The sequence below is a fragment of the Dromaius novaehollandiae genome, chromosome 8 (genome assembly GCF_036370855.1).
Source record: "Dromaius novaehollandiae isolate bDroNov1 chromosome 8, bDroNov1.hap1, whole genome shotgun sequence".
Lineage (NCBI taxonomy): Eukaryota > Metazoa > Chordata > Aves > Casuariiformes > Dromaiidae > Dromaius > Dromaius novaehollandiae.
In genome coordinates this window covers 39,646,395-39,665,023 of record NC_088105.1, presented here as the reverse complement: position 1 = coordinate 39,665,023, position 18,629 = coordinate 39,646,395, and the positions used below count along the sequence as shown (strand labels likewise).

Genomic DNA, 18,629 nt, shown 5'->3' with positions numbered 1-18,629 from the left:
GAATAAAATTCATGTGGCCAGCCACAAACCAGACTGCTAAGTCTCAGAAATTTCACCTGTACGAAGCTAAACAGTGACCTGCAAAGTTAAACTACATTTAAAATAACCAACTACTCACTCCAGTATAGAAATACTGAAAATACCAGAATAAAGAATCAGTAGCTACACCTATAAGAACTGCGGTTCAAAACTGACAACAAGCTCCTACTACTGAATACTACAGTGATTCTCTGACTGATGTTCATTGCAACTTGAAATAAACAAATAAACAAACTACTGCAAAACAAACCAAAGTATCTCATGTTTAAGATCTCCAAGTACTGTCTAGTCTCTTTAATGAAGTGATCATCTATTTTTGAGGTTTTTCTGATTTTTAAGAAGAAACAGACAAAGATAAATGAAGTAATAATTATAACCACATATCAAGCATTTAACCTCTGGTCATTTTTGTTGATTATAAGCCCATAAAAAAGAGCAGAACTTTGATAAATAACACGTAACTCTAAAACCATAAAGATGCAGCTAGCTAGAACATCTCTAAATAATTAGTGTTTGATTCATATGGGAGGAAAACAGTGCCAGGTCTATATCCATACTACCTCAAGAGGGAAATCCTTTATGCTGACATCTACAAAAGATTGGCAGTAATGAGGATCCATGTAAATCAAACTGTCATCTACAAGGACAAAACAGAAGACAAGTAATTCAAAAAACACCTTATTATTACACTGCTTACAATCCAATTTCTATGCAGAACAGCTGAAAAAAAAGCCAGCAAGTAACTGCTTGCCAGGCTGATATTCATTGACTGAAGCATAGGTTTTTGCAGGACAGATTAACTTTTGCATAATCAAATATGCTTGTATAAGCAGAATTTTTATAAAGTGATGAGACTGTCATTTAATTTTTGGTGATAAAATTACTTTTACAAACACACAATTATATTCTAGAGTTTGCATATGAAAAATGTATTGTTCTACTTCATCCTGACAGGAAGAATATATTGCTTGTCATTTAAGCGTCAACTAACACCACTTAAAGTAGTAAAAAGTAAATATGTAAATAAGAACTGCCAGATAGTAACAGCAAAGGCTCCTGAAGTTTGGTGAAACAGATAAATTATGCCTTGTTTATGCAACAAGGGAAATTAAACGTACATTTTACAGAATCCAATTACTACAGGGAATAAATGACAAATGACTGGACTTTGGTAGATAAGATGAATTAATAAGGTAATCATTTTGCTATTTTAATCATGCTATTTCCCACTGGTCTTATATTAACTTCCTAACTCTTAAAGAATAATATTGAAGAGACATAACATATTAAAACACTAACCTTGAAATCCAGCAAAGTAATATGACTGCTTGGGTTTGCCACCGATAATACCAACACAATACTCAAGGCTTAAAATTCCCTACAAGCAGAACGAAAAATAATTAGGACAGTGTCAAACAGAACAGTGTATTAAACCAAACTAAAATTTTTTCTCTGCCTTTACTGTTTTAAGCAAATCACTTTTTTCCTTTTCCTTTTTTTCTTTTTTTAAAAAGTCCAACTTAAAAATTGATTTAACTCTAACTCAATTTTTAAATGCTTGAAGTACCCACCCCCTTTTCCCAAGAAGAGGAGACAAAACATAACATCATACAAATTGAGAATGTGTAGGCTGCATAGCCAAAAGGTATCAGAGTATCCAGATTTACAGAGCTCATATAAATATACATTCTGCAGCCCTGACGACTCTCTTCTTTTTGCATTCAAATGTAGAAGTCTCACTGAAGTGGAGCATGCACTTCTGCATCACAGGGAGGAATGCCCGTTAAAGCAAGTCATTGTAGGAATCAGCCCCCCAAAAAGCAGCCCAAAATACAGAGGGAAAGGCACGACAGACAAGCCTCTTCAATCTTGCTGTGTTTCAACCCTGAGAGAAGAGGAATCAGAGCTATCAGTATGTACCAACTTTGCGAAAGAGACATTACAAATGTACTTAGTGGGATTTATGGAGGGAGGTGGGGCGAAATGCAGGAACCATTTCAGTCTGGAGGTGTAAAAGAGCAAATATACTCCCCCAGCTCACTGCAAAGTTGTCAGCCACCGAGGAAAGAGACAGCTGGACTAGCGGCCATGGGACCCTGTCACGCCAGAGCCCCGCTTGCACAGTTCTGGTCATGCAGGTTGTAAAGAGTTGGGATCTGTAGTCAAAGTAACTGTGCTAGCACACAAACCTAGCAGACACATAATTATACAGTAACTGTAAAATCACAGTTTTATAACTTCTATTGCTGGGACAAGGATCTGCATGTATACACATAATTTTGATGCAGGAAAACCATTTTACTAGTATAATTGACTGGAATTCCTGTATCACCCACATGCTCCAGATGGAGGGACAGACAACAGACACCAAAGAAAAGCTCTTGAGGTTCTTGTGGAGGCCGCTCAGGATGTTACTGCCCCCAGCTCTTGCAGAAATGACCCCTCCCCACAGGGCAGAAAGAGTGAATGTGTGCCCAGCCTCAGTCACCACCACACTCAATGCGGTGCTACAGCTTAGACAGCCAACCGAACTGCGCTTTCCCTAGGAGGCCAGGCTGCGTGGCTGAGGCACCGGCACACTTTTGCTTCTGCTGCTCCTTCGTCAGGGGCAATGATACCTAGCAGAATGGCAGGATTGTGTCAAGGGACAGTAACATCTCAAAGCAAGCAAGTCGGACCCACAATGCTGCTTACTCTTTGAAGCTGTTGCATTGACCTCTCCTTACCTTCTTTGAGAGAAATAATGCAATCACCCAAAGGAGCAAAAGGCTCCTGATTAAGTCTGCCTCAATGCCAAAGTATTCTTCACCAAAAAACACCGCTGCCACAAACTGAATCCGAGTGTGCTCATACCCAGAGCCTCATCTTAAACAAAGCACCCATGAGCTTGCCCATAGGTGCAGAGAACCCAGCTAGACCGTCAGGTTGTACTTTACACACTACAGACAGCTTGTTTAACAGCTACCTATGCTACATTCTTGGAGCATAAGCAACAAACTAGATTACGAAAATTTTCTTGATCTTTAAAAAAGGATGGAGGAAAAAAACAGAGATCTAGAGGGAGCTTGCAATAGCAGAATTATTCTGAAAACTGCTTCAAGAGAAGTATCAGCTGTTAAAGCAGCATTATTGACTTGCAGCTATCTAGCATCTTCACTGTAACAGATAAATAATGGAGGGATGGCACACTTACAGGTTTATTTTTTTTAAATTCCCTTTGATTAAATAATCACCTCATGCTCCATTACAGGTAAAACTGAAACATCCCAGGTATTCGCCATTAAGTATTATCTTCCTGCCCGGTTATGTGGCCCTGGCTCATCACCTGGGAGTTCCTCATGAGCTTTGTTCCTTTCTGTATTAAAATAAGCACCTAAAAAGGAATAGAAGCAGGCAGGGAGGGCTTTTCTTCTCTCTGTTCAACATATTTCCACTGTTTTCACTTTCACAAGCTTCTGTTACTTAACAGGACTCATTAGGATTTTTGTGAGTATTCAGTCTTGGCGTAACACAGACTTCCCCATTAGTTATCCCACCAGCTCCAGCAGCAGCTGAATTTTGCCAACACTGAGCACTTCTGAAAACTGAGCCCAAGGGTTCTAACGCAACTGAAGCCCAAGATCATTAAATACTCTGAAAACTGAACAGCCTTTAAACGCCCATAAATCACAGTGGTTTTCTTGTGGCGCTAGACAAGTCTCGAGTCCAAAAGCTTGGATGCTGGCCCAAACTGGGGCAGCAATCCAGAGGGCTATCATCTGAGCTAACAATTGATCTCTCCTATAAGAGATCAGCCACTAAAAGTATAACCGTTACATTGTCATTGTCTAAATGGGGAAAATTTCTCCCAACAAGGTAATTCATATTTCCTGTTTTAATAAGGCCAAGGTTCTTGTGGGGATAAATTTTTCCCTATTTATATGATGATAAAAAAATGTGACAGAAGAAAAAATTCTGTTGTACTCCTAATCTGAGATGCTAACAAAGTCAGCCTCAGTGTGGTTTATATAGGGTATGAGGAAACGCTGCATATTTAAAATAGGAATGAGAGGGCTTTTCTTTAAAAAAAACAAAAAAACAAAAAAACAAAAAAACCCCACTCCTTGATGGTCAAACATTACAGAACATATGTAGGCAGGTCAGAGGCAGAGGGCGAAACGGCTAAGGAGAATGTATATTCATCCTCTGCCAGTGAAACAGAAAGAGAGAAAAGCTACTTGGAATAATGAATAACTGTTTAATCTATGGGAATTTTCTTGTAAAAAGGAATTATAAAAAATTTAACAATTTTCATCCATAAATATAAAACCCTTTATAAAAATTACCTCTTGTACTACATTTTAAAATCTGCATTTTTAACTTAAATCCAGACCCTAAGAAATTTAGTTGCTTCTTATGAATAGTCAAGATAGAGACTGGAGTGACTAATACATGCAATTGAAAGCCCTCTTATCACAGTCTCAGTTACAAGAGACTGAAAAAGACAGTACCCGTCCTGGTAAGTGAGCAGCAGCAATCACCTCAGTAAAGCCAGCTGTGCAAGGCAAACTTAGATTACATGACCATGCTATGAAACCCAGTGCCATGCAACCATACTTTACTCCGGTAAAAGACTGCTTTTCCGAGCTAAGCTGAAAAAGCCTCTGCAGTGCAGAATTAGCCCCAGATATCCATCAGCAACAGCAGCCAGTTTTGAAGATGTGGAGTCACTTTAGCTAAGAAAGCCTTAGGTGAGTTGCAAAAGCAATGGTTTGTTCGCTTACAAATGAAGGGTTTTCCTGGGCCTAAACTTAAGACTGATACAAAGGCTCGTTTGCAGCAACAGTGAAGATAAAGTAAGTAGTGTTATAGATCATGTCCTCAACCTCAGGCACATTTTAAACACATCAGGATTGCTCAGAAGAAAATTAACACTTTTCTAAAACCAAATGTCTAAAAATATAAGGAAAAGAACCAGAAAAGAGTTCATCACTTAAATAAAAGGCTTCATAGTTCTGTCTTCCTGTGTCATTAAAATAAACAAATGTTTTCCTGAAATTTTGTAGAGAAGAGAAATTCAAAAGAAAATAAAAAAGATGTAACAGAACAGACTGACTCCCCAGTGTTGTTAATGCTATTAAGTCAGGCTATTTTAAGAATATATATTAAATTATGCTATTTTAAGAGTATTCTCTATGATAAATAGCAGCAAGGAAAATGACAAAGCACCAGGGCTAAGAGGACAATCTCTTCACTGTGAGAACCACTCGTGTTTAAGAAGCAGGAGATGGTCCATTCTGTTAGAGGCCATCTTTAAGTGTTCAGCACCAAAAGCAGAACCTCTGTTGAAAAAGTAAGACAGTGTAGACTTTTGTACCCTCTGCTGTCTCCTTAAATTTTTCATTTTTTCCTGTTCATTTTTATTTGTGGTCACTGTGTTCTACCTTTGCATCACTGTCCTTAGAAAGATTCATCCTAATGTCCAAATAGTGAAATAATAGTTGAAGTTACAGTAATGACTAATGATACCAAAAAATTCCACGACCTTTTCTTAAGGGGAAGGAAAAGACAAAAGAAATAAAGATAAGAACAGGCAAGCAACAATCTTAAACCACTGGACATTTAAGAAAGTAAGAAACAGAGTAAGAAATTTGGTATATTTGTGTTTTAAAATGCTGACTAATACTTACTACAGCACAACTCTAATAGCATATGTAACTAAATTACCATTTATAATTTGAGCCACTGTGTTAATGTCTTTTCAGGTAGCTACTTTAGGAGTCGAACAGTTATCACTGCTTTACCAAGGGACATCATGTGCTCTGCAATTATGTCTGATCTTGTAATAGGGAAATTTAAAATCTGTAAAGTCAAACTTTACAACCTTCAACTGTAAAATCACCACCACACGTTTAATAGGTAGAAGATTACCATCATGAAGTCACTTTTCATATCACCTAGTGCTACTATTTGAAAAATAATTGAACTCTCATTTCATACCTTTACAAACTCTAAATAGTCCATGTTTGTTCTCTCTCCACCAAGTCTCACAGGAACTAATATAATTACAGCTTTTGTATCTGCTTTTTCAGAATCCATAAAAGAACACTGTCTGTCAATAACATCTGAACTGTAGACTGAAAGAAGACAAATGAAAATATTCATATTTAAAATATATCCTTTTACAAAGACACACCTACAAAATGACATCACTTTGTTTGACAAACTAAAACTGTAGTCCTGTGAAAATATTACCGTCCTCCTGAAATGCAACTCCTAAACTATGCTAATAAAAGATACGATGTTATGTTTCCTTATTTTCAGCAATATTTTCAAGAATGATAATATGCTGCTACTGAGTTTTAACAAATAGAACACATTGTCAGGAAAATACAGAAGGGGTAGGTTAGGAGAAAGCCAAGAAATATTTATTCAAATAATAAAAACTTCTTCTAGAGGAGCAATCTAAAACTTGAAAGCCTCTGACTAGCAGAAACATCTACACATTAAAAGAAAAAAAGACAATACTTAGTTTTAATAGATATTCAACTTCAATGTCTGAAGTTAATACTACGCAGTCATCGAATGTGAGTGAGAAAGCTTAATGCAGCGTTATTGCTTATTTGCTCCAAACTGAGAGAGATGCAAAAATAGCCACAAGAACAAACATGAAGTGAAAAATTAACAGAATTACAGCGGTTTCTACTCTTAATACCTTAAATTGGTCATTGTAACTCAGGTAGGAAAGTGGTTTGTAACATATGATTACACAGTGACTCTTTAAAACTAGCTTGATTGATTACACACGGATGTTGTTCTTATCTGTCCTATCCCAAGATTGGCTATGACATAACAAAAATTTCTGGCAGCTAAACACTGCTACAGAAGTAATACATTGTGCTTAGATTTGAAAGACTATAGTCACGAGTGTAAAGTTTTACCACACATTTAGTTGGTCTTGTCATCATTCTCTGCGCCTGAACATCCAAAGCCCTAAACTGCTCTGCCTGTTATTATTTAACATGCCAGGCTGGAGCAGAAGAAAGGTTGCCACAGATGCTGGTTCACTGTCCTGCTTGCACCTTTGAGCTTAGAGTAGAAATCACTTCTTATTAGTCAACAAGACTAGTGAAATACTTTCTTTCCACTGGAAAAATGGGTTAAAAAGAATGTTGTGATACAAAAGAGTACTGTTGAAAAGTTTAAAATATAAATAACAAATCTACTTTAAACAACTGAGATAAAGTATTTTTCAGTTATTTGGTTTGGGGTTTTTGGTTTTGCCTTTTTTTTATTTTTTTATTTTATTTTTTTTAATACAAAGGTTCTTACTAGCTTTCCACTAAAACAGCACTGAAGCAGAGTACAAAATAGATTATGGACTAATTTAAATCCACAGACTCCCAAAATACAAAAGTTACAACAGGTAGACTGTAATAAAAAGTTATCCTGATGGATTTTGAATACCACTATCTTAATAAGATATAAAACAAGCAATGTATCAAGCTTTCAAGTTACAGTGTCTGATTCTTAATGAAAAGACCAAAGATATGAATATATCAAGAACCCCTTTGTGTACATAATCCCAATGTTGTGGATTCATTTTTAAATTTGATATTTTTCCTGTAGAGGTCTATTTGATTAGTGCTTACTGAAAGACAAAAAGATCTAAAATGTTTGTTAAAATCTACATAGCCACAACATTTACCTGTACAATCCTGAGCAACATAGACTGTTACTCCTTGTAGCTCAGGGTCTCTTGCTTCTTCAACAGCTTTTCTAAGTACAAACAAAAAACTATTTAACTCATCTCTGATTTTAAAGAAATTAACAGTAATCAAATATAAATTACTTAATTTTTAGAAACAGCTTATTTTTAATTACTTTTTTTTTAATTCAAACACCTTTCATTTCTGATAAAAACAGATAGGGTGGTGGGTTTTTCTGTTGTTTTCTTGTAAGTCTTTTCCCAGGCTCAATATTACAATATTTTTTTTCCCCCTCAAGTAAAGATGACAGTGACTGACTACTTAGAAGAAACAATGAAAACTACAACAACAAAAAAGAAAACATATTAATTTACAATGAAATTCATATTCACTACCTAACTTCTTTCAGTTTATAATGATTTTCTGTCTTGTATAAGGTGATAGTAAAAGCTAAATTTGCTCACAAAAATATTAATTTCAACCTGGCTGATATCTCTAGCTAGCCTTAACTCATATACTAACCACAAATTAGCACTTCATGTCTACTGAAATAAGAGCTAACACAAAGACAGCTGTAAGGTTTCTCCAAAACTTTCAAAATGTAATGTAAATGTAATATTAGACTACCCTCAAAGAATAGGAGTAATGGACCCAAAAACTAAAAAGAAAATACACGTCAATAGTCTGAAGCATGATCATCAATCGAGGACAACATTTGTAAAGAAATTAAGCTGTTCAAAATAGAAGATTACCTTTTGACTTCCCATACATGGTTGCATTAAATGGTCACTATCCCTTTATTTCAGAATATATTTTGAGGAATCATTTAGTATAGTCATTCTCAAGTTAAGAGAGAGCTATACACACTTAGTACTGCTGTAAGAGAGAAAGGAGATCTAGGAAAGGAAACCTTTACAGTGTTTAAAATCACCGGTGGGTTTATGTTGAAGGTAATACTGGACCAATTTTTTTTTTTTTATTAGGAAAATGGGCTAGTACAATTTAAAATATGCAAAAAGAATTCTCACAGTTTCTACTATTGGGAAAAAATGCAAGCAAACATATAAATAATGCTAACCTGTCACATCACTGTATGTGCTTGCATGTATGCGCCCCAAAACACCAGAATATTTCAGTATAGGTTCATTTAAGATGAGTATACGTCTATACTAAATATTGAATTCTTCTACCTACATATATGTAGATGTACATATGAACTTTGACTTCTGCTGCTTAGGTGAATTATTAGAGATTCAGCTTATAGATAAACTGGAATACACTAGAACATAACACTGTAAAAAACAAAAAATCTGTAATATTCAAAGAAATGGCATATAAAGGTACATAATATGGAGAAATTTGACTTTCGACTTTTTTTTAAACCACACTGAATGTCACAGACCCTTTACTTTTACTATGATATAATTATAATATTAATAGTCCCATACATTTACAGTTTCACAAGAATTTGATGTGTGCAAAGAAATGCTGAAAACATCAATTTTAGCTCTGACATTTCATTACACTATCAGTACATTACAGCCCCCAGGTTACAGTATTAAAAAAAAAAAAAATCTATAATATTATGCATGTTCCAAGGTTGAAAGAGTGGTTAGTTTTTAGAACATTTCATTAAAGGCAGCTCTACTTAAAAGCCCAGGTTTGGGAAAGACCTTGGGACTTCTACTGCCCAAAATACAGGAAAACAGGAATGCCTTTTCTTTCCTGAAGATTGGGCGAAGGCTCAGAGTTCAGTTCCTGCACCTACTGCTATTTCCCTTCCTGTCTCTGAAAAAGCTCTAAAATTACTACTAATATGGAAATTTTACAAAGCCAATAACAAACAGTTAGATGTTCAATTAAGCCAATGCAATTTCATGAAACTTTTGAACGCTTCTCCTGTAGTGTGTAAGGCACTGTAAAAACAAAAAGTAAAAGCAAGATATTTTTACCTTAAAATATGTGCAACAACTGCAGGCCCATACCAATCTCCAGCAGTTTTCCCAGACTTCTTTCCATATTCTATTAGCTGATGTAAGCCAAAAGCTGCCAGCGGAGAGTCACCAAACCAAGAAATTATTTTTCTATGATAAACTTCATTTCTCATTTCATTGTCACCACAGTTTCTCTTTAATGTTCCCTTATGATGGTTTGACAAGATCTTGGGTTCTCTTTCCGCTGTAAGTGACGCTTCAAATGAGGCAGTCAGCTTTTTCACCGTATGGGTCGTCCATGATTCAGAGTCTGAACTTTCAATGTCCAATGCATCTGGCCAGATCCAGGCTGCAGCAAGAAATTTTAAGATGCATGTTAGGCTTAATATTAACTTTTTGATATAATTAGCAAAGCACATCTACTTCCTTGCCCCCTTCCCCCCGACCAATAATATGTGCTTTACATAAGGAGATGCGAATGTCAGTATTAAAATCTAAACAAAGAACATTCATTCAACTGCAATACAGTTCACTTCTATTTTCTGCAGAGTGATAGTAGAAAAGAAATATTAATAACTGCTTTGTTAGCCATTTATCCTATCTGAGACAGTAGATCAGATTTCATGATTCCAGACAGTGAAGATATTCAAGATGCACCTGATTACAAGATACAGACTAGAAGCATTGTACCTATTAAAAATACAAAAAAAATTAGCTATTATATACCAAATAAGCTTTATCTAAGTCAAACAAGAAGTTTCAATGGCTGTTTTTTATTTTTCTGGTTTGTCAGTTATTAAAAAAAAAAAAAGAAAAAAAACACACACACCCCAACTTGGAGGAAACATTCATGTAAAAACAAGCACTTCTTCCTAGGAAAATGTAAAACAGTATACATCAGTCAAGGCAGGTCAGCAGAAAAATACACACGATTTCTTTATTCACTGCATTTGTGAATTTTTAAGGTTGACCTAGACTACAAGACAGACTTGTTTAAAAATTAAGCTTTTCACATAGTATCTACAGTTTGTGTTTCTAGCAGTAGGTTTCTCTAACAATACACTCTACACGCAGTGTTCCTATTAATACTGTAACGGTGGTTCAGCATATTTAGAGAGCAGTAACGCTTCCCTTGTCAGATGATTGAAAGCCTCTCCCACAAGTTTGAACAACTCCATGCAACACAGAGTATGTGAGAAAATCTCCAAAACACCGTGAACGTCCTGCTAGATCAGAAAATACTCTGAAGGTCTGTAACGAGCATCGCAGAACACAACGGGGAAGGCTGACACACACGGCAGTGAAGAACACACTCTAAGGATGAGGTGCTTCTGCTCAGCGAGCCGGGTTTCTGCATGCTGCTGGTGGCTCAGCTAGTTGCCGTTACAGCAGCAAGGGGAAAATTTTCAGAACAAATACTGACAGAGCAAGAGCTGCGATCCTCCCTGCAATTCTTGCTGAAGTGTCCAAGTAAAAGCCTCTGACTAAGAAATAAAGAGGAGGCACAGAGGCAGCAGCACTTTACTGGAGCCGTAAGTTAGATTTTAGAATTAGTATCGCAGGTGCTGCTGGTGATGGCCCTGATCCATTTTCCCCAGTACTGTTACTTGCTGCAGGAGAGCAAGAGCTCCAGGCAGGGGCACACACCAGCTCAAGAGAACACCACAGGCCTCACTGTTCCTGCACTGTGAGCATCAAATTTAAATCCACGTTTTCAGCACAGTAAAACTTACTAGTGCCTTAATATTTAAAGTAAAAACTTACCGACATCATCATTCTGCAATATCTGGAACATTCCACACAGCAGTGGAACTGTAACTATTCTGGCTAGTAAATGCAGTCAAGTTTTGCTTTGTAACAGAAACAATACCATTAAACTATAATGAAAACACCTCTGGAAAAAGAATAAGCAGCAATGAAAAAAATCATGTCAACACTTAAATATGTTTAAGAAGCTACCCAAATCTCATAAAAAGCTTTTCAAAAGATAATTCATCAGCTGTCAGAAGACCAGGTGATGAGAAAAGTAATCCAGAAAGACCACATATATTCCGTTTTTCTATGTATTTGGATTCCCACAGAAATACTAGCACTCTGGAATCACCAAATCGCTTTTCAAATTAGGGTGCATGGGGGACAGTGCAAGAAATTCTTTTTAACCATTGAGTTTAAAGATACAAACTTGGGACTTTTTTATTTTGGGTTACTTTAAAATGGGTCATTATGCATTCCTACTTACGTCCTACTTCTAATCAGATTTTTTTATTTTTTTAAATGTATGTATAACAAAAATTATCTTTAAGGGATTTCTTCTCTCCGCAGAAGTGTTTTTGTACGTTTTGTATTTGCTGTCAGGTGAAAAGAAATAATGTTATGTTTTACAACTTAAATATCTATAGGAAAAAGAATATTCAATAAGCCAATTTGACAGTTCAGCCATGACATTGCCAAGAAAGATGTTGTTGTGATGCAGCTGGTTTGGGACTATGATCACAACTTACATCATATTCACACAGTAAGTGCAAAGTGTTATCAAAACAGGCTTTGAGAACTGCTACTAACATACTCCTGGGGGCCACCAAACGGCGGAGTAAACAATACACTGTATTCTCTCTGACTGACATGTCAGGGTGGCTTCAGGCCCGCAGCATGGATGATCTTCAACAGAAAGCCGTGGTGACAGAGGGAATGAATGATTGTTTGAAAGGAGCAATGTGGTGGCTTTTGAAAGTGGTGATGGAAGAGAGGATGACGAGAGAGGGTGGTTAACTCAGGGAATCAAAATACCTCTCTGCAGGTCATGACTCAGGCTTGAAAGAATGGGGAGGACACACGTGCTAAGCCTCTGAAAGCAGAAAGTGTTCCAAGCCTCTTAAAAGCAACTCCTTTCAAGTGACTGAAAGGGTATTTTCAGATAGACAAGATAAGGAAAAAAAAGGGAAGTTCCTTTGTAAGTACACGGGGTGGGGGTGGACGGAGAAGGGAGGAAATGAACTAGTGAAAATTTCAACACAAAGAATGATGTATTGAAGTCAGATGAGAATCCTTCTATTAACTCAATATATTAATACTAGAAGAAAGTGAATAATGTACAACCTTAAAACTGATAAAAGAACATCACTTCTGCCATAGCCCTTAGCTATGGACTGTGGAACTCATTTCTACATCTTGACTTCAACAAACTAGCAAGATTCAAGAGAATTGGACATTTACGTGGATAAGAGGAATACTTAAGTAAGGGATCACAAATCTTTATGTTTTTTTACTTCACAATTAACTTCTGTGGCGTTTCCAGTATCTTCCTTTGCTACACCTTGGTATTTCCTTTTTCAGAAGTGGAATAGTAGATTAGCTAGATCACTGCCCTGATGCCATATAACAATTCCAATATTAATGAAAAAAATCCAGAGTCAAAACCAGCCTGCACTTTAGATTCTGGCTACATGAACGAAGACTGCCATACTCTACAAAACACCCATGCTTATCATGCCAAATACAGACATCGTCATCATGTAACTTACCTCTACCAAGAAAATGAAGCATAAGACCTTGAGCCAACAGCATTTGACCAGTTCTCAGTGTGCAACCCCAACCACAGTCTGTTGTTAATGCAGATCCCTTTATCTGAGGAAATTCTTCTCTGTAAGTCAGCCATATTCTAGAAATAAAATCTTTACGAAACTCCTCAACATTTCCTGAAATCTCTGTGTTGATTTGCTCAAAACTGGATCCATCTGTAGAAAGCTCACCAGATTCTATAACACAAAACACAATGCAAGTTATACCTTGGTGTGTGACTTCTGCTATTAGGAGGAAAATGAAAGTATACTACTATTCTGTTAGAAAGGTAGGGCAATCCTGCAAAAAGTAATGATCACTTCAAACACAAGAAGGGAAAATGGGAGGGCAAACATAATAGAGGTGTGCCAGCTGCAACAAAAAATGATGCAGCCAGCCGGTTTCAATGGAATTGCTGACTTGCTTCTGAGCAACTTAATTCAGCTAAGTATAAATGGTCAAATAGAGAAAGGCATTCAGAAAAATGGTTCTTAGAAAACAGCATATTGGAAAATAACAATGAAGGTGTCTGGTGTAGTGACTCTTTGTACAGGTATTGCCACGATTTCAGTGCTGACTTTTTAGACAAAAAAAATCTCAATTTGTCAGGTAAATTAAGTGCAAATTATAGGACTAATATTTACAAAAAGACCACAACCGGATGCTGGTTTTGTGCTGAATAATACAGGCTAGGATGTGTTACATTAATGTCCTTGGAAAGTCAAATGAGGCTTTCTAGGCTTTTCACATTTAAATCTTGAATTCAGTAATTGCTAATGAAGGTCTTTCTAGAGGATTAGAAAGATATTCACAGAGCTCTTGCAGAATAAGATCAGAATGAGATAAGTGCTATGTACCTACCATCAGATTTGAAGTGGTAACATTTTCCTAGCAGAAAGACTGGAGAGTTTCTACTAAAGTAAGTTTTTGTTTTCAACACCCAACCTAAAACAAATACAAAACAAAGGCACATCTGACTGAGGTATTCCAGAAAGGCATTTCTAATAGCATCTGATTAAGCCAAAGACATTCCACAGAAGAGGAATACAGAGAAAAGGTATTGAAATTGGTTTTTTTTGCTTTCAGAAATAATGAAAAGTTTAATAGCTCCACAAAACACAAATTAGAGATCTCTTTTAATAGTAATGTTACCCATGTATGGAAGTTTGCATGTTAATACAACTCTAATGCTGCATAATTTAGAAGTAAATTGTTAGGATATAGAAGCACTAAAGCTGAATTTAAGTTGCCGTGTCTCTGTATGTGAAATCATTACTACATAGTTCGATTCTGTGAGGTTTTGGACTCCTGTAATACAGAATAAACTTCCCATATGACCAGTGAGAATGCATGAAGAATAATGCATGTCCTGTAGGATTAATTCAGCATACTTCTTCACAAATATCAAATAGTGTATTTCAGACAAAAGGGATACAGAAAATTACTACATGTATATGAAGTCAAAAAGTTAGTTTTACTTTCGGAAATGTAACTTCTGCATATTGCTTCAAAAAAAATCATAATATGCTATATAAATCTGAACAGCCAGATTAATGTTATGAATTTAGATTTAGTATTTGTTTTTCAGATTTTGACAATGTGCCCAGATTTGAAAAAGTAGTGTTACTTAAATACTAAACCAGTAACTTTTTCACTTAAGCCTAAATCCTATGTTTTTTTTTTTTTATCTTAAGTCCCTAGCATTTCTTGAATTTTTCCTTTCACATGCAGGGTGTAACAGCTACTGTTCCCCTTCAGCCACTTGGTAGCCTTAAAGAAAATAGAAGAAAAGAATCTCTTCATCTTATTGGACATCTCCAAAGCTCAGTTATGGTAATTAACAAAATTTATCAGAAAAATAGTGATAAAACTGAACAACCTCCATCCTGGAGGGAAAGTAGAAAAATTAACATTAAGGATGGATTAGGACTTTGGAGGACACACTTGAAAACTTACTTTCTTTTAAACAAATTACTGATGTTCGATTGTGGGAAAACGTTACTCAAGTGTGTGAAGCTAGGTTCTTCAGTGGAGTTTGTATTGCACGCACCATCTTACTTAAAAAAAAAAAAATACAGTAACTCCTTGCACAGGTGCTCCCACATTATCCCCATTTAAAAGTCCATTTAAAAATCTAGTGTCCTCTATACTTATTTGCACAATGTATTTATTTTTAAGACAACAGTAGTTTAAAAAAGAAATGATATAAATTTATTTGAGAAAGAGTTAAACAAATGTGCTTGCTCAAGCTGTTTATTATAATATCATAGTAAAAATGGTTTCAAGGACCATACTGCATTTTTTATTACTAACGTATTTAAAATATTTTATTTTCTGACTCATGATCCCATTCATGTCAAGAAGAAAAGTTCCATTCATTTCAATGGAGACAGGATTTTACCACACACTGTTTCACTTACTGTATTTCATGTTGTGCCATGCAGACATAAACTTTGATTTTATCTTTTCTACTTCATCTGTCCCTGTGGCCTCCATATTCAAATTCTAGAGAAAAAGCCATCGCTGTCTTGTAAGACATTAAATTCTGCTACTGTAAAAACAAAAATATAAACATATCCATGGGCACAGAGAACACAGAGCGTAACAACACCAGAACGCTTAGGTACTCAAGCCTAACATGACCAGAAACAGTAATAAACTTGCAGAATCCTTCACTTCCAGGGAGTCAAAAGCAATCACATGTTCTATGAATAAGTAATAAAAACATTTAATTCCAAAAACACATCAATAAAATTACCATACGAAACTAAATAAAATATAATGTTTTCCAGTGGCTCTCTATTGCACAACAAACTGATCTAGAGCACATAACCTGTGCTGGCATACGAGTACACTCATTCTGATTTACAGGGAAATGAATAGCTGTATTTCATTAATTAGAATAGATACTATTCTTTTCTGTTGAATGGAACAAAATAAGTACTTTTTTTCTCACATCTGGGGTTCTGAGCACCAAAAAACAGATCTTGCTTTTTAAACAATGCTTTTTCAGATTTCTAATCAAGAATTTTCTAACCCAAAGTATACATATGTTGGAGGGACTGAAAGACAAAGAGCTAGATGTTTTGCTGTGTATGTATGTACAAGGCAGAAAATAGCTACTGAAAATGTGTGCACTAACACAGGCATGATTTTGTACAGAACTAACTTGTTAGAGGGATAACATCAAAAAAATGGATAGAACGCTGTCATAAAATCTGTGTTTATTTTACAACCCTTCTAATTAGCACTTGCAGTGTAAAAAAGGTTTCTTCTGATTTGATCATATCTTCTACAGTAGTCCATAAGTATTACAAAAATGAGATTGGTAAAATGGTGGTAGAAGCCCCTGCAGTGCAGATTATTTTGTAAAAACTGCTTTCAAACTGTTAAAATACAGGGATGTGGAAAAGCACATTTACTCACTCTTTCTGAATTGCAGCACAAGGTAGACTTCACCTTAAAAGCACACTAAACTCTTTATAATACAGAAAAATTACATACTACCTTTACATATTTATCCCTACTTTTAAGAAATATGAGAAGACTGGACAGAACTCCCTTTCTGGTCCACCTGTATCACTTAGCAAAAGGGAGTCTGCTATCAATTAACATTGCTGCCTTCACTTCGTGTATTGTCAATGGTTCACTTTAAAATAGTTGAATAGGAGACTGCCTCAATGATATTGAGTAGATCAAACCCTTGAATAGGTAACTGGAAAATTAAGAGCTCCTGCTTCAACAGAAAATTCTTCTGGGACATCAAAAATTGGTAAGTAGAGGCACATCACTGCAACCTTCACATATTTTTAGTGAAGTACTTACAACAACAGATGAAGGGCATAAAAGTGAACCATCTCACGTAATCATCAACTCGGATCAGGAGCATGCACCATTACTGATGTGGACCACCTACCCTCCTTACTTTAAAAGGAGACTGGGAGAAGCTAGAACTGTATCTACCTTTTCATGTGTTCTTCTCCAATGAATCAGGATCAAACACAGGGTAGAGACTAAACCATGTTACCTCTCGTTTCCACTGGGAACCTATTTTAAGTAATTAGGGAAACTAACCCTAACCACTGGTAGTGCAACTCATAATGCTGATAGGCGAAGAGAGCGTGAAGATGCCAGGGCCCCAGTGTCTTCAGAGCCTGAAAAATCACATAGATGCACCACTTCTGGGATCTGTACGTTGTGCATGAAAAAAAAGTCTATTGCCCAAGTCTTCCCTAGCATGTTTTTCTGCTACTCCATTGTATCACTTGATAAATGTTTGTCAACCGCTTTTTCCACAGAAAAGGTAATATAAACTCACAAACACAGGGGAAGACTGAGATTTTTTGCTAATGAAAATAATTAACACCGTTGCTACAACTCCATTTTGATTAGCCTCGCATTGGGTTGGATTAGGGGAAGTAAGAGAAAGACTATTTAAGGTAGGGTTTTAATTTATTGCCTTTTTTCTTTTAGGTGAGAGAATTAAAGACTGCATGGACAGGGGTCACTGACAAAGCTGGCAGATTAACTTCTTCAGGAGGTGTGTTTGGTCCAGCTACTGTTCTTACACGATCAGTCACGGACAGTCATTTACGTAGAGGCCAGTGATTGCCTTAAAAGCCAATAACTGTAAAAGCTCCCTCTGGCTAAAATTAGGAATGAAACAAACTCTACTGTTCAGAGAAGCAGCTCATTTTCCTTTAAAGGACAATGGTCATTTCGGCACATTTTTCTCTTATCCCTTTACATTTCTTCCCTAGGATTATGCTAAAGATGCGAAAAGAACTTCTAAGAAGAATGCTAACGCAAAACAGACAAATTTATTCCACTGGGAAAATACAGGTTCTCCTTCCCATTAGCGTAAGAACTTCTCAGTAATAGTTTCGCTGAAATTAATGGGATGATACCAGCGGAAGGTCACCGCGAATGCAGATTAAAGCCCAACGGGCACAATGCAACCCCTGTTATTAAATCTGAACCTAATGGTTTTATACCGAAGCCCTCTTATTTAAGAAGTTATCTGGAACATACGTTATTACCGTGATGCTTCTTTTCAGACCGGCGGGACGGGCCTCTGAACGCAGAGCGAAGCCCGGTCTTTGAGGGGGGATGGCTGCAGCGAGGGGATTGTTTTTAGGGCCTTTTTTTTTGTTGTTTATAGACAGTTAATAGCAGCAGAGCTGGCTAACCCGCCGAGGCAACGCCAGTGAATAAAACGTAAACGCGAAGACCGCCTCAGTTTCTTCTACCCGGAAAGAAACCGAGCTGGAAGCGGGGGCGGTCAGCAAACCTCCCGTGACCCGCTCGGGATGCGAAACCGAGCGGGAGCCGCTTCCCCGCGGCCGGAGGAGGCGCCTCCGCGAGCCGGGGCCGCCCCGCCGCCGGCTGACGCCCCCCGGGCCGCCGCTTA

General features: G+C 36.7%; 1 protein-coding gene across 2 annotated transcripts in view; it reads right to left on the bottom strand.

The window, feature by feature from the left end:
* Positions 1-18,629, bottom strand: part of ATG4C (autophagy related 4C cysteine peptidase) — a 28,850-nt gene that overhangs the window by 9,565 nt on the left and 656 nt on the right. Inside the window, exons 2-10 of one of the 2 annotated variants that reach the window (XM_064516306.1) lie at positions 18,251-18,332; positions 15,640-15,770; positions 14,081-14,164; positions 13,183-13,416; positions 9,680-10,010; positions 7,727-7,797; positions 6,019-6,155; positions 1,339-1,417; positions 600-676 (exon numbers count right to left, since the gene is read on the bottom strand). In XM_064516306.1, coding sequence (XP_064372376.1) covers positions 600-676; positions 1,339-1,417; positions 6,019-6,155; positions 7,727-7,797; positions 9,680-10,010; positions 13,183-13,416; positions 14,081-14,164; positions 15,640-15,715 — 1,089 coding nt within the window. In that variant the 5' untranslated portion in view covers positions 15,716-15,770; positions 18,251-18,332. The remainder of the gene's footprint in view (positions 1-599; positions 677-1,338; positions 1,418-6,018; positions 6,156-7,726; positions 7,798-9,679; positions 10,011-13,182; positions 13,417-14,080; positions 14,165-15,639; positions 15,771-18,250; positions 18,333-18,629) is intronic. The other variant, XM_064516305.1, reaches the window with a different exon arrangement.